The 14,406-nt window shown below is 47.3% G+C and overlaps 1 protein-coding gene across 1 annotated transcript in view; it reads left to right on the top strand.

Moving 5' to 3' along the window:
• ZMYM4 (zinc finger MYM-type containing 4) overlaps nt 1–14,406 on the top strand; it is a 165,460-nt gene that overhangs the window by 95,166 nt on the left and 55,888 nt on the right. Inside the window, 2 exon segments of the mRNA XM_077295805.1 lie at nt 12,524–12,639; nt 12,776–13,081. Of these exon segments, the coding sequence (XP_077151920.1) occupies nt 12,524–12,639; nt 12,776–13,081 (422 nt within the window).

The raw sequence follows: 14,406 nt of genomic DNA, 5'->3' as shown, positions 1-14,406 counted from the left end.
TTTTACAATTTTATATCAAGGTAGCTGTATCTAGGCTTAATTTTTACATAATAAAATGTAGTTTTCATTGGTACTGTTTTCTGGTAGATACGATACATCTTTTTGATTTACCATAGCTTTTATTACACTTTTTTTCCAGGACGTCCCCCTGACAGCACAATGGAGGACGTCCTCCTCCTCCTTGCAGGGACAGGAAACACAACACGAGAGGTTAAAAGGTCCCACTCCTCCCCCTTTCCCTCAGTGTTTTTCCTGTCCCTGCATGGAGGGACACACGAGAGGAACAGCGCTATACAGCGTGAAGACTCACCAGACCGGAGGGCTCGGGGGATCGTGCGGCTAGGCCAATATCCTTCCCCCGCCGTATTAAGCCCCAGGCAAGAAACTCCCCGGTGGGGAGTCCCTCTGCCCAGAGACCAGTCGAGCGGACGAGCTCCTGGGTTGAACCGCTTCCTCCCGGGGGGAGGCTCTCGGTTCAGGCGCCAGGAGAAGAGGCGCCGCATGAGAATTATCCGGCGCCAGCAGCAGGCGTGACGGGCGTTCCACAGCGTGGAACGCGGCAATAGGAATCATATACCGGACAGTGCTTCCGGTATCAGCACAGGTAAGGTGACGTCACATCCGGGGCGCGCCTGACGCCCTCTCCTCCTGGCATCTCAGCGTGCGTTCCACTTGGTGGAACGCGGAAGTGAGCGTCCTTAAGGGCGCCGAGCACAGAGCGCCGCAGCGTTTCATTCAGCGTTCCTTCTGGAGTAAGGGGCGCCAGATTTGAAGTGTGGAGGAGCGTTTGAGCTACAGGACACGAGTTGTGGTCTGTGCTAGCCAGACGGTCGGAAAGAATGCCGGAGACTAAGGGTGAGTGCGGCAGATGCTGCTATATCCCGCATTTGGTTGCTTATATTTAAAAAAGCTTATTTTATATACGGGGCATTTCTCAACAGAGAATGCGGAGGACAGAAATGAGGAGACTGGGGTAAGTGCGCAGTGCGCATATTACTTACATAAGACCGCATGCAGTCTGAGCCATTCTTATTCTTATTATAGGATAAAGAGGCCACTCGAACTCCCCTTTCTCAGGCAAAAAAGTCGGGCAAAGCGGGAGCAAAATCTAGGAGATGCTCCATGTGCAACATGAAACTTTCAGAAGCATACAAGAAAGCTCTCTGCAGTTCTTGTATCACTAAGGTTGTCAGGGATGAACAACCAGCAATGTTGTCGGAGATGAGGAGTCTAATCCGAGAAGAAATCCAAAACTCACTGGCCTCTATGTCCCAACGGAATAGGAGCAGTCCAAGTCCGGCTCGTAAGAGACCAAGAAGGGATCCAGAACAGGAAGACCAGGAGGTTTCTTCAGAAGTAGAGTCGGAATACGGAGAGTTTGACCAGGAAGAAGGAGAATTGCCATTGGAACAGGAACAAGGCAGAAGGTATTACTTTCCGGTAGAAGATACAGAAGAGTTGGTTCAAGCGGTCAGGAATACCATGCAGATAAAAGAAGATCCACGTCCAAGATCTAGACAGGATCAGATGTTCGGAGGTCTCACACATCAAGAACAAACAGTGTTCCCGGTGAGCGACCATATTCGCCGTATGATATCTCAGGAATGGAGAGATGCGGAACGAAGGTTGGTGATGTCTAGAGAATTTAAGAACCGTCTTCCATTTAATCCAGACGAGATCAAGACATGGGAAGAAATTCCTAAGGTAGATGTTCCCATAGCCAAAGTGGCAAAGAAGACTTCCATACCTTTCGAAGATTCATCTAGCCTCAAGGATGCCATGGACCGTAAGGCGGATATTCTGTTACGCCGAACCTGGGAGACTTCTGCAGCTCTGATAAAGACTAATATCGCAGCCACGTCGGTGGCAAGATCCATGTTCCTGTGGGTGGAACAATTGGAAGAACATTTAATTAATAAGACTCCAAGGGCTGATATAATTTCTTCCCTGCCTATCATAAAGTCAGCCACGGCTTTCATGGCAGACACCTCAGCCGAATCTGTTAGATTTGCGGCCAGAAATAGCTCTTTGTCAAACGCAACCCGTAGGGCCATTTGGCTTAGATCTTGGTCGGGGGATAATGCATCCAAAAACAAATTGTGTGCCATTCCATTCACAGGTTCTAGGATATTTGGTCAGGCTCTAGACGACATACTAGAATCGGCAGCTGATAGTAAAAAAGGGTTCCCTGAGGATAAACCTAGGAGATTTCAGCCCTTTCGGAGGAGGCCACTTCCCCCCCCCCTCCCCCCCGCAGACAACCGGAGTATAGAGAGCAGTGGAGATCAGGCAGAGGAACATTTAGGAACTCTTACACCCAGAACAAAAGGGGAAGATCCTCCCTTTTTGGTTCAAGTTATAGACCAAGAAAGCAATGACGCCATGGGAATAGGCGGGAGACTAAGATTCTTTTTAAGTCACTGGAGTCAGATCTCAGTCAACAGTTATGTCCTCAAAATAATCTCAGACGGTTACAGAATAGAACTGGTCTCCCATGTACCGCAGAGGGTTATAGCACCAACAGTGGTAGCTACAAATTCCCCTATGTTCTCAGACCTGCAAGATCTGTACAAGTCCCAGGTCATAGTTCAAGTTCCCTTTCCAGAATTAAACACAGGTCATTATTCCTCCCTATTCTCGATTCCAAAGGCGTCGGGAGAATCCCGTACAATAATAAATTTGAAACCTCTGAACGTATACGTCAGGTACAAAAAATTCAGAATGGAGTCAATCAGGTCAACCATTCATCTGATAAACAAGGATTCGATGATGTGCACTCTCGACCTGAAGAGTGCGTATTATCAGGTTCCGATTCACCCCTCTTCTCAGGAGCTTCTGAGATTCTCGGTGAGTTTTCCGGACCAAACCTGCCACTTCCAATTTCAATGCCTCCCATTCGGTCTAGCATCTGCTCCAAGAATCTTCACAAAAGTAGTAGCAGAAGTAGTGGCGTTCCTAAGAAACCAAGGAATAACAATAATTCCGTACTTGGACGATTTTCTCATCGTAGCACAGTCCGAGATCATTCTGCGGCAACACACAGATCGGGTCATAGCAGTATTGGAACAACTAGGATGGGTCGTAAACCGAAGAAAGTCCCATCTAAGACCAGAGACCCGAAAAAAATTTTTGGGAGTACTTTTGGATTCTACAACCAGACAATCCTTCTTGCCAAGGGACAAACGAAGCCCATTAATAAAGATGGTGCTACAGTTTCAAAGAAAGCCAGGTACGATAAGAATGGCCATGGAAATCTTGGGGAAGATGACAGCGTGCATCCCTTGTGTCAGATGGGCTCAAGCGCACTCAAGACCCTTACAAGAACAAGTACTCTCGGTATGGGATCGTTCCCGGTCATCATTAGACAAGAAGATGCTTCTATCAATGAAGGTAAGAAGTTCACTGCGATGGTGGACCCGGGACGACAATCTAAGAAGTGGAGTTCCTTGGATATCTTCCCCTTGTGTGGTAATCACCACAGACGCAAGTCAGTGGGGATGGGGAGCACACCTAGGAGGAAAATTCTTTCAGGGCAAGTGGCCCAAAGAAATCAGTCAGATGTCGTCGAATTACAGAGAACTATACGCAGTTTGGGAAGCTCTCAGAAGAAACTATTCATGCCTAAAAGGCAAGCACGTAAAAATCCTGTCAGACAACGTGACAGCAGTATCCTTTTTAAGACATCAAGGAGGTTCCAGACACAGGGCGCTTCAAATTCTAGCACAAACAATATTCACATGGGCAGAAAACGTGGTCCTGTCGATAACAGCGGTTCATCTAGAAGGTTCCCAAAACATTCTAGCCGACTATTTAAGCAGAAAGAAGGTTTGTCCGACCGAATGGGAACTAAATCAAGAGATGTTCCAGATACTATGCCACCGTTGGGGAACGCCCAGGATAGATTTATTCGCCACAAGGAAGAATTCAAAGGTGTCCAGGTTTTACTCTCTCAACCCTTCAGACATACCAGAAGCAGTCGATGCCTTAAGCCAAACATGGAACGAACCTCTTTCTTACGCATTTCCCCCAATAGCACTTATTCCAATAGTGCTGAGGAAGATTCAAGAGGACCGGGCAACGGTGCTCACGATTGTACCATTCTGGCCAAAGAGAAGTTGGTTCCCGTTATTGGGGGCCATGTCAGTGGAAGACCCTATCAAACTCCCGTTATGGAGGGATATCATTCACCAAGGACCAGTATTGCACCAGGATCCGGAGAGGCTACACCTGTCAGCGTGGATCCTGAAAGGGACATGTTGAAATCCAGAGGTCTTTCGGACGAAGTAATCACAACCATACAGGCTAGTAGGAAGCCTGTGACCACAGCCATCTACCACAAAATCTGGAGGAAATTTTGTTTGGAAAGTGGCAGGTCGGCCGTGATACCGGGGGCTTTGGATGTTCCCAAAGTCTTAAATTTTTTACAGACTGGGTTTAACTTGGGGCTCAGGCCGAGTACAATTAAAGTCCAGATCTCGGCCCTTAGTACCTTTTTAGATTATCCATTGGCCTCCCACCCCTGGATAATTAGATTTGTGAGGGCTATCCAAAGATTACGGCCTACGTTAAGACAACTAGCTCCTACATGGGACTTAAATCTGGTCCTCAGGGCGCTGTGTAAAGATCCTTATACTCTTGAGGAAGACATGCCCATTTCAATACGTACCTGGAAGACTGCCTTTTTAGTTGCAATTACAACTGCTAAACGCATAGGGGAAATTCAAGCCCTATCTATTAAGGATCCATATCTTCAGGTTCGAGAAGACCATATTATTCTAAAACTAGATCCAGCATTTATCCCTAAAATAGCCTCAGTTAAAAACCGGGACCAGGAGATAATTTTACCGTCCTTTTGTGAGAACCCGGCTAATGAAAAAGAACAAGCTTTACACTCCCTTGATGTTAGGCAGGCGGTATTAAGCTATCTAGAGGCCACTAGCTCCTGGAGAAAGGACCCTAATCTTTTTATTCTGTTTGGGGGTAAGAATAGGGGTAAAAAAGCGTCCAAGCCTTCAATAGCCAGATGGATCACAACTATAATTTCGAAAGCCTACTCATCAGAGGGGATAGCTTGCCCAACAGGGATAAAAGCGCACTCTACTAGAGCGGTCTCAGCATCATGGGCTGAGCGAGCAGGAGCGTCTCTAGATCAGATTTGCAAGGCCGCAACTTGGGCCAGAGTAAACACATTTTGTAAGCATTATAAATTAGATGTTATGGCAGCCCAGCAGACATCATATGGGAGAAAGGTTCTCCAGGCAGTTGTCCCACCCTAAGGGAGTTTTCTTTGGTATTCTCCATTGTGCTGTCAGGGGGACGTCCTGGAAAATGGGTATTATACCTACCGATAATTCGGTTTCCAGGAGTCCATCCTGACAGCACTGTTATTTCCCCCCCTATGCATGCCAGTTCATATGCTGTAATATGTTTGGTTAATAAAGTTTTCAAAGTATATCTATCCATAGTGTGGTACTTGTCAAAACACTGAGGGAAAGGGGGAGGAGTGGGACCTTTTAACCTCTCGTGTTGTGTTTCCTGTCCCTGCAAGGAGGAGGAGGACGTCCTCCATTGTGCTGTCAGGATGGACTCCTGGAAACCGAATTATCGGTAGGTATAATACCCATTTTTTATGTGAAATGTACAAAAAACCATCAATCCATTCTGGAATTTTGAATATTTTTTTAATTTATTTAAACAGTATATACTATTCAGTTTAATTGACATATTAAATAAGCACTCCCATTTAGTTTTTTTTAAATTAAAAATGTGTATGTGTACATGTTGTTTAAGTGTATTAATATGCTCACCTACTGCCGCTCTCTCTGGGATCCAGCACTGTTCTGCTTTGCTTCTCACACAAAAAAGACAAAAAAACAAACATTTTTGGGGTGTTTTTCGTATCTCCAAGACCTATATATATTTGTTTTTCAATAGACACAGACAAGCTGATTTCCACATATACTGTAATATTGTGTATACAATCTGAAAAATAAAGTAAAAGTGAAATAAAGTTTATAAAATTTCAAATCACTCCTGTTTTACCCAATAAAAAAAAATAATTGACATCACTGTGTCAAAATCTGAAATTGAAACCATATGTTAATACCAAAATAAAAACAAGTCACAATCATCTCTTTTTGGTTGCCCCACTTCCCACAAAATGATACAAGCAATAAAAAGTGATCAAAACGTGACAGCTACCACAAAATGGCATCAATGAAAGCATCAGCTTACCGCGTAAATAAAGTCCTCACCAGGCACTTTGGAGGGAAAAGCGAAAAATTAACGGGTCCTAGAAAATGAGAACACAAAGTTTTGGGTGGTTTTTGTTGTTGTTTTTTTCCTCATGTTTCCGAATTTGTTTCCACACAAATATTACCGTAAAAACAAGAAACAAATAGTAGGATTGTGGGGGCAGGGGGTAAGATTGGAAGATTGGTTTCACAATGTTGCATCACTTTGAATTGTTTCCCATCTTTCAGCCTATTATATGATAAAATGAATGATGTCATTCAAAACTACAACTAGTCCAGCAAAAACAAGCACTCATGTAAGTTATCGCTTTTGGGACAGTAGAAAAAAAAATGTAAAAAAAAAAAATTAAAAAGGTGTTTTCCAGTTTTAGAAATCATCTGTACCCTGGCTGCAGTTTTTTCTCCTACGCCTTATCGGGGGACACGGGACCATGGGTGTTATGCTGCTTGCCACTAGGAGGACACTAAGTAAACACGAAGAGTTAACTCCTCCTCTGCAGTATACACCCCTTGACTAGCCAGAAACGACTCAGTTCTTGCTTAGTGTCTGTAGGAGGCACTTGGGTCTATTCAGACCCCACCATTTATTATTTTATTTTTTATTTTTTTATCTAACAGAGTGAAGGGGGCGACGGATTCCTTTTTAGGGTCCACTCTCCCCCGAACCATCAACAGATGAGCACGGCGAGTATACCTCTCCTGCGACGAATGGGGCACGCCTAACCTAAACCCAGGGCGACGGTTCCTACTTGGTCCCGATCTCCCCCCACATAGGAGGGCGAGCACATAGAGTATACCTCTCATGTGCATCTCCCGGGCTCCACCGCACTCAAGCCCTCACCTCGGCGTCTTGTAGTCCCCACGGTAGCCGTAAGTCCCCTGCGGCAGGCACATCAGCACGGCGGCATAGCCATAAGTCCCCTGCGGCAGGCACATATGACGCTCTCCATCCCCCGGCGCAGGGAGGACCGATTGAGCTGGAGGCCGCACCGACGCTCGGTGAGTAGTCCCCTCCTCACGCTGCAGCGTGGGAGGTTGCGGTCCGGGTCCCTGGGGAGAGGCGCCGCTGCTTGGTGGCAGCGGCGATAGTTCGGCGCTACACCGGTGCGCGCCGCTGGCAGCCTGCACAAATTTTGTCCCCGGCTTTTCAGCCGGACTAGACTGCGTTTATAATTCCCGCCCACCTTTCAGGCGCTTCTCGTTCTGAATGAGAACAGCCCTGCAAATCTCAGGTGCCATCTTGAGACTCCTCTCATGTGTGGAATTCAGCAGCAAACGCTTCCTCCTTCCTCCCTGGGGACACCGACACAGGACTGTGGGTAAGCTGCTCCTCCCTATAGAAAAACGCTTAACCCCTTCCCTGCATCCACATCCCTACTATTGCAGTATTTTGGAGGCACAGACATACACTATGTCTCAATCTAAGGAGGCAAAAAGCCTCCAATGTCTCCACCGACCCCGTCGGGCCTAACCCTCCTTAGTGGGCCGCTTCCTTGTCGCGTTCCATGGATTCATTGGCCAAGGCACTGGAATCCTTCCGGGGATCCTCTATAAACTAGAACTCCCCTCCGTCGACCGCGACGGAATCTGCCGCCGGTGTAGGGCCGTCCGACCACAGGGGCCGTACTTTACTTTGAGAATCTCGGGGTTCTAGGAAAAGGGCCCATGTCTCGTCCCCCGTACACGATCGAGCTTCAGCATAGGGGAGTTCCACCTCTCGCTCCCCTTCTCCCTCCCCTGCTCCCGAGGGTCGCAGCATACATGACTCAGAATACGAGTCAGAGGAGTCTTTAACTCAGGACTACTAGATCGGTCAGGATGCACTTGACTCCCTTATTGAGGCAGTCAATAAATCTCTGATGGTGGACAAGGAATCTGTTTCCACTCAGGAACACGTAATGTCTTTTAAAAAGACTAAACGCGTCCAGAAAATATTTGCTAATCACCCTGAGTTTCAGGACATCGTCCAAAAACACAGGGAACATCCGGATAAGCGTTTTACGGCCCAAAAGGCCACGGAAGCCAAATATCCCTTCTCCAAGGACCTGATGAAGGAGTGGCTTCTCTCCCCCTCAGTAGATCCTGCCGTATCACGCCTCGCATCCAAAACAATCCTATCCTTGTCCGACGGTTCATCGGTCAAAAACCCTTCTGACCGTCAAATTGACTACCTGGCTCGCTCAGTCTTTGAAGCCTCAGGAGCAGCACTCCTTCCATCTTTTGCGGCTACCTGGGTGGCTAAGGCAGTGGTTGCCTGGGCAAAGGTGTTAACCTCTACCATCCACGGCAGTAACCTTCCCCCAGAGGCGGCCAGACTCGCTACCCAGATAGCTCAGGCTGTAGACTTTGTTGTCAACGCTTCTATAGATGCGGCTAATTGCGCTGCTCAAGCGGCCGCAAACGCAATCTCCATCAGGAGGGCCTAGTGGCTCCGGGATTGGCGTGCAGATTCTTCCTCTAAAAAGTCGCTAACTTCTTTACCTTACCACGCTGGCTGTTTATTTGGAGCGAAGCTAGACCAAATAATTTCAGACACTCTGGCTCCAAGGCTTCTGCACCCACTAAACCTTCTACTCAATGACTCGTTGTCGTGTCCGGCGGACACCGACGGAGTAGGCGGACGTCTTCTCTTGTTTCGCCAAAATTGGCTCTCAGTCGTCCACGACGAGTGGGTCAGAGAGCTCATGTCCTCCGGATACAAAATCGAGTTTTCTTCCATTCCCCCCCTCGCTTTTTCCAGTCCTCTCCCCCAAATCAAAAGCGTCACTTCTTCAGACCATACAGGCGCTTCGAAGGAACGGTGTCATCGTTCCGGTTCCTCGAGACCAGAGGTTCAGGGGATTCTACTCGAACCTATTCATGGTCCCAAAAAAGGGCAGGACTCTACGGCCCATACTGGATCTCAAGCTGCTAAACAAGTTCGTACGGGTTCGACACTTCAGAATGGACTCGCTCCGTTCAGTTGTCACGTCTCTGGAAAGAGGAGAGTTCCTTGCATCCATAGACATCAAAGACACCTATCTCCACATCCCGATCTGCTCCTCTCATCAGCAGTTCCTGCGCTTCGCAATCCAGGACAAGCACTTCCAGTTTGTGGCTTTGCCTTTCGGACTCGCCACTGCCCCCAGAGTGTTCACAAAGGTCATGGCAGCTGTCATGGCCATTCTTCACGCTCGGGGAGTGGTAGTTCTCCCGTACTTGGACAACCTATTGATCAAAGGGCCTTCCCACTCTGCATGCGTGGAGTCTGTCAGGTTAACCGTGGATTCGCTTTCTCGCCTGGGTTGGAAAATCAACTTTGAGAAATCATCTCCGGCGCCGGCCCAGCAAATCTGCTTCCTGGGCATGATTTTGGATTCTTCCCGCGGGTTAATCATTCTCCCTCCAGAGAAGGTCTTGTCCGTACAACAGAGGGCGCGCAAGCTCTCCCGCCCAGCCCCGCACTCCATCCGCTTTGCGATGCGCATCCTCGGGAAGATGGTGGCCGCAATGGAAGCAGTTCCGTTTGCACAGTTTCATCTCCGTCCCTTGCAGCAGGCTCTGCTGTTAGCCTGGGACAGGAGTCCATTCTCCCTCGACCGTCGCTTTCGCCTATCACCACATGTCAGGAAATCCCTCAGGTGGTGGACGCTACAGTCCTCCCTGAACCAAGGGAGGTCTTTTCTTCCGGTACGCTGGTTGGTGGTGACCACCGATGCCAGCTTCTTGGGCTGGGGCGCGGTTTTCAATCACCACACAGCACAGGGTCGTTGGTCCACGCGAGAGTCGCGTCTCCCAATCAACGTCTTGGAGATTCGAGCGATCAAGCTTGCCCTACACAGTTTTCATCACCTTCTTGCAGGGCATCCCATCAGGATCCAATCCGACAATGCCACGGCCGTAGCGTACATTAACCGGCAAGGGGGAACCCGCAGCGGGGCAGCCATGTGCGAAGTCACCCATATTCTTTGCTGGGCTAAGACCAATCATTCACTCATCTTGGCGATCCATATACCGGGTGTGGAGAATTGGGAAGCGGACTTCCTCAGTCGCCAAGGTCTTGCCTCGGGCGAGTGGTCCCTCCATCCGGAAGTCTTCCAGCAGATTTGTCTTCGCTGGGGGACGCCGGATGTGGATCTCATGGCCTCGAGGCTCAACAACCAGGTTCCCCAGTTCATTGCTCGATCCCGCGATCCTCGCGCCATCGGAGCAGATGCACTGGTTCTGTCGTGGCAGCGGTTCCAGCTGCCGTACATCTTTCCCCCTCTTCCTCTGCTCTCGAGGGTCATCAAGAAGATCAGAGCAGAGGGGAGACCGGTGATCCTTGTCGCACCGGATGGCTGCGCCGAGCGTGGTACGCGGAACTCGTCCAAATGGTCGCCGACGTCCCCTGGCGGCTCCCGGATCGCAGGGATCTCCTTTCACAGGGCCCGATTTACCACCAGAACTCCAGGGCCCTGTCTTTGACGGCGTCGCCGTTGAATCCTGGATTTTAGCCCAAGCCGGATTCTCTCCAGGGGTTTCATCTACCATGATTCGTGCTAGGAAACCTGTATCCATGTGCATTTATCATCGTACCTGGCGCATCATCTTCTCATGGTGCAAGGCGCATGGACGTTCTCCCCTGGTATTCTCCATCTGGTCCATTCTGGAGTTCCTCCAATCAGGTCTAGAGTCAGGCCTTGCCCTAAGCTCGCACAAGGGTCAAGTGTCCGCATTGTCAGTTCTGTTCCAACGGAAGATCGCTTCCAGACTGCCGGTCAAAACCTTCATCCAAGGAGTCTCCCGGGTGGTCCCTCCCTATAGAATGCCTTTGGCCTCATGGGATCTTAACTTGGTTCTCGGAGTTCTTCAAGAGACCCCCTTTGAACTATTGCAGGTCATTCCTCTCACCCTCCTTTCTTGGAAGGTGGTCTTTCTCGTGGCTATTACGTCAATCAGGAGAGTTTCGGAGTTGGCGGCTCTCTTGCCGTCCCCCTTTCCTGGTTTTTCACCCAGACAAGGTAGTTTTGAGAACATCTCCCTCCTTCCTACCTAAAGTCGTCTCCTCCTTCCATCTTAATGATGACATCGTCTTGCCATCATTCTGTCCGGCACCAACCCATCGTATCGAGAAGGCTCTCCATACTCTGGATGTGGTCAGAGCTCTTCGGCGGTACATATCTCCCACGGCTCCCTTCCGTAAGTCAGATGTCATGCTCCCGGAGGGACACAGGAAAGGTTTACCCACCTCAAAGGCCACTCTAGCCAAGTGGATTCGCTCCACTATTCAGGAATCCTATCGCGTTAGTAACGCCCCTGTCCCAGCAGGGATTAACGCACACTCGACTCGGTCGGTCAGTGCTTCTTGGGCCATTCGGCACCAGGCCTCCGCACAAAAGCTTTGTAAAGCTGCGACTTGGTCCAGTCTGCATACCTTCACGAAGCACTATCATGTTCATACCCAGGCTTCGGCAGACGCTGCCCTTGGCAGGCGCATTCTGCAGACAGCGGTACCTCAGTAAGCCAGTGATACATGGGGTTTAGCAGTGCGATTGCTCCCCACCCAGGGACTGCTTTAGGACGTCCCATGGTCCTGTGTCCCCCAATGAGGCATAGGAGAAAAGGAGATTTTTGTGTACTCACCGTAAAATCTTTTTCTCCGAGCCAATCATTGGGGGACACAGCACCCACCCTGTTAGCCTATGGCTGTTTGTTGTTGTAGTTGGTTCCTTAGTTTTTGACATAGCTGACTTGTCTTGTTTTTTCTTTTACTCCTACTGCTTTACTACCGAACTGAGTCGTTTCTGGCCAGTCAAGGGGTGTATACTGCAGAGGAGGAGTTAACTCTTCGTGTTTACTTGTCCTCCTAGTGGTAAGCAGCATAACACCCATGGTCCTGTGTCCCCCAATGATTGGCTCAGAGAAAAAGATTTTACGGTGAGTACACAAAAATCTCCTTTATTTAAAATAACCTGAGCCTTACTCACCCTCCTCTAGTTGAGTGCTGCGGTTCCGCCTCTGCTCCTGGTGACTGTTATTGTCGGCAGCACTGTCGGCCCATCAGGAGCGCTGCCACCAATAGCTGAGCACGAGACTGCATGAGCCGGGTAAAGCCGCTCAGGTGTTGGCTGTAGCACTCTCAATGTGATGTCAGCGCTGGAGACAATAACATTTAAAGTATACTTGTAATTTTCCTTTGTGGAGTACACATAAGAAGAACAATTGCTTGAGATTATTATACCTTCGGTTTGTATACTATGACAAAACTAATTTATGTGCTGATCACCCATTATTTTTATGATCAATAGGCATACAGATACAGTGTAACAGCTGCAAAATGATGGCTGTGCCCCAGTATCATTTGGCAATGTCTGATGGGAGCATCCGCAATTTCTGCACCTACAATTGTGTGGTGTCATTTCAGGTGAGCCCTAAGAAGTGAAAATATAAAACAGTAATGGCTTAAAATGCTATGCAAATGATTTTATTTTGCAATAAATCATTTTTCAGCTTTATCACCATTCTATTTTTCCTTCATTTTTTTTTTTACATCCTAACAGAACCTGTTCAGCAAGTCCTCAGGCATGAATTCATCTGTGGTCCCGCTGTCCCAGGGCCAAGTGATTATGAACATCAATGCTGCAACAGCAACACAAGCGGGGAATAGCACGCCATCTGTGGTCTCGGCTACATCGACGTCCTCCTCTTCAACAGTCACCAGTTCAGCAGCCGTCGGTCTGCAGAGACTAGCTGCGGCGCAAACACAATCCCAGCAACAAAACTCCTTTTCCCGACTTCCTGTTAAGCTGAGGTGCCTGCAGTGCAATCGACTATTTGCCAATAAGCCTGAACTTTTGGACTACAAGGTACTAGATCCCGATAACATGGTTATATGAAGCGTCCAACCAATTACATCTGACATGTTGGTAAAAGGAATAAAAATCAATGGCTGCATTAATTGCTATATTTTTCAGCAACCCTTACCTCTTCCCATTCCTTTTATGATTTCATGATTGTTGCTTTTCATTTTACCCCAGTACAATTTATGTGTGACCTTAAATGCATCTTCTCCGCATTGGATAGTCAAAAACTTTACCCCTTCTCAACATATGGGGATTTTATACTGAGCTATCTGGAGCTGTAATATTAGGCCAGTGTTACTAATACATTCACTGAAAGGTCACTCATTATGGATCTCTTCACACAGTGCCAAAACTACCAACGTCATCTTCTTTTTTTTTTTATAACCTTCAAATGTACAGACATATTAAATAATGTAATTTAAAGGGATTAACGAAGTATTACAACAGCAAGCATCCAATGGATAAGTGACAACTGTTAGATCTGTGGGTGATCTGTCTGATAAACTGAAAGGTCCTGATCTTCTTCTTGTCCTTCCTCAACCCCTTTAAGCGCCAGGAACATGGTGAGGAGGATTTTGAATGGATCAGTGCTCTAGAATGTTGGCTTGCCTGACCCTTAAAAATGCTTTAACATCAGCGAAAGAAAAAAAAAAAACTTCACATATTTAGTATCACCACGTACCACCACATATTTATCCCCCACAGTGAATGCAATAACAAAACATTATGTGCAATAATACAATGCCAGAATTGCTGTTTTTGTTCATTTCACTTCATTAAAAATAAAGCAATGAAAAAGTTGTATGTATCCCCAAATATTACCAAGCCTGCCAGAGAAACAAGCCCTTACACAACTCTGTAAATAATGAAAATGATAACTTTCTAACTCTCAGAATATGACGACCAAAATAAAAATTGTTTTCTTTAAAGTATTTTTCCCTTTTTCCCTACCAAAAGTAGTTAAACATATATGAAAAAAATCATTGTAATTGTATCTACCTGTAGGACAATGTCCTCCACTGCAATGAGCACCAGATGGAAAAAATATATTATTATTTATTTATATAGCACCATTAATTCCATGGTGCTGTACATGAGAAAGGGGTTACATACAGAGTTATAGATATCGTTTACAGTAAACAAATTTACGATGACAGACTGGTACAGAGGGGAGAGGACCCTGTCCTTGCGGACTAGAGAATTGTTCTTGCAGATTCTCAAAAATAAAATAAAAGTAATCAAAAGTTGTAAGTAGTCTAAAAATAGTATTATTGAGAACTACAGCCTGTCCTGCAAAAAATCAAATCCCCACACAACTCCGTGTATAG

This window comes from Ranitomeya variabilis, chromosome 3 (assembly GCF_051348905.1).
Source record: "Ranitomeya variabilis isolate aRanVar5 chromosome 3, aRanVar5.hap1, whole genome shotgun sequence".
In the NCBI taxonomy this organism is placed as follows: Eukaryota; Metazoa; Chordata; class Amphibia; order Anura; family Dendrobatidae; genus Ranitomeya; species Ranitomeya variabilis.
The sequence above is the reverse complement of the archived record's forward strand: the minus strand, read 5'-3'. Positions and strand labels throughout refer to the sequence as shown.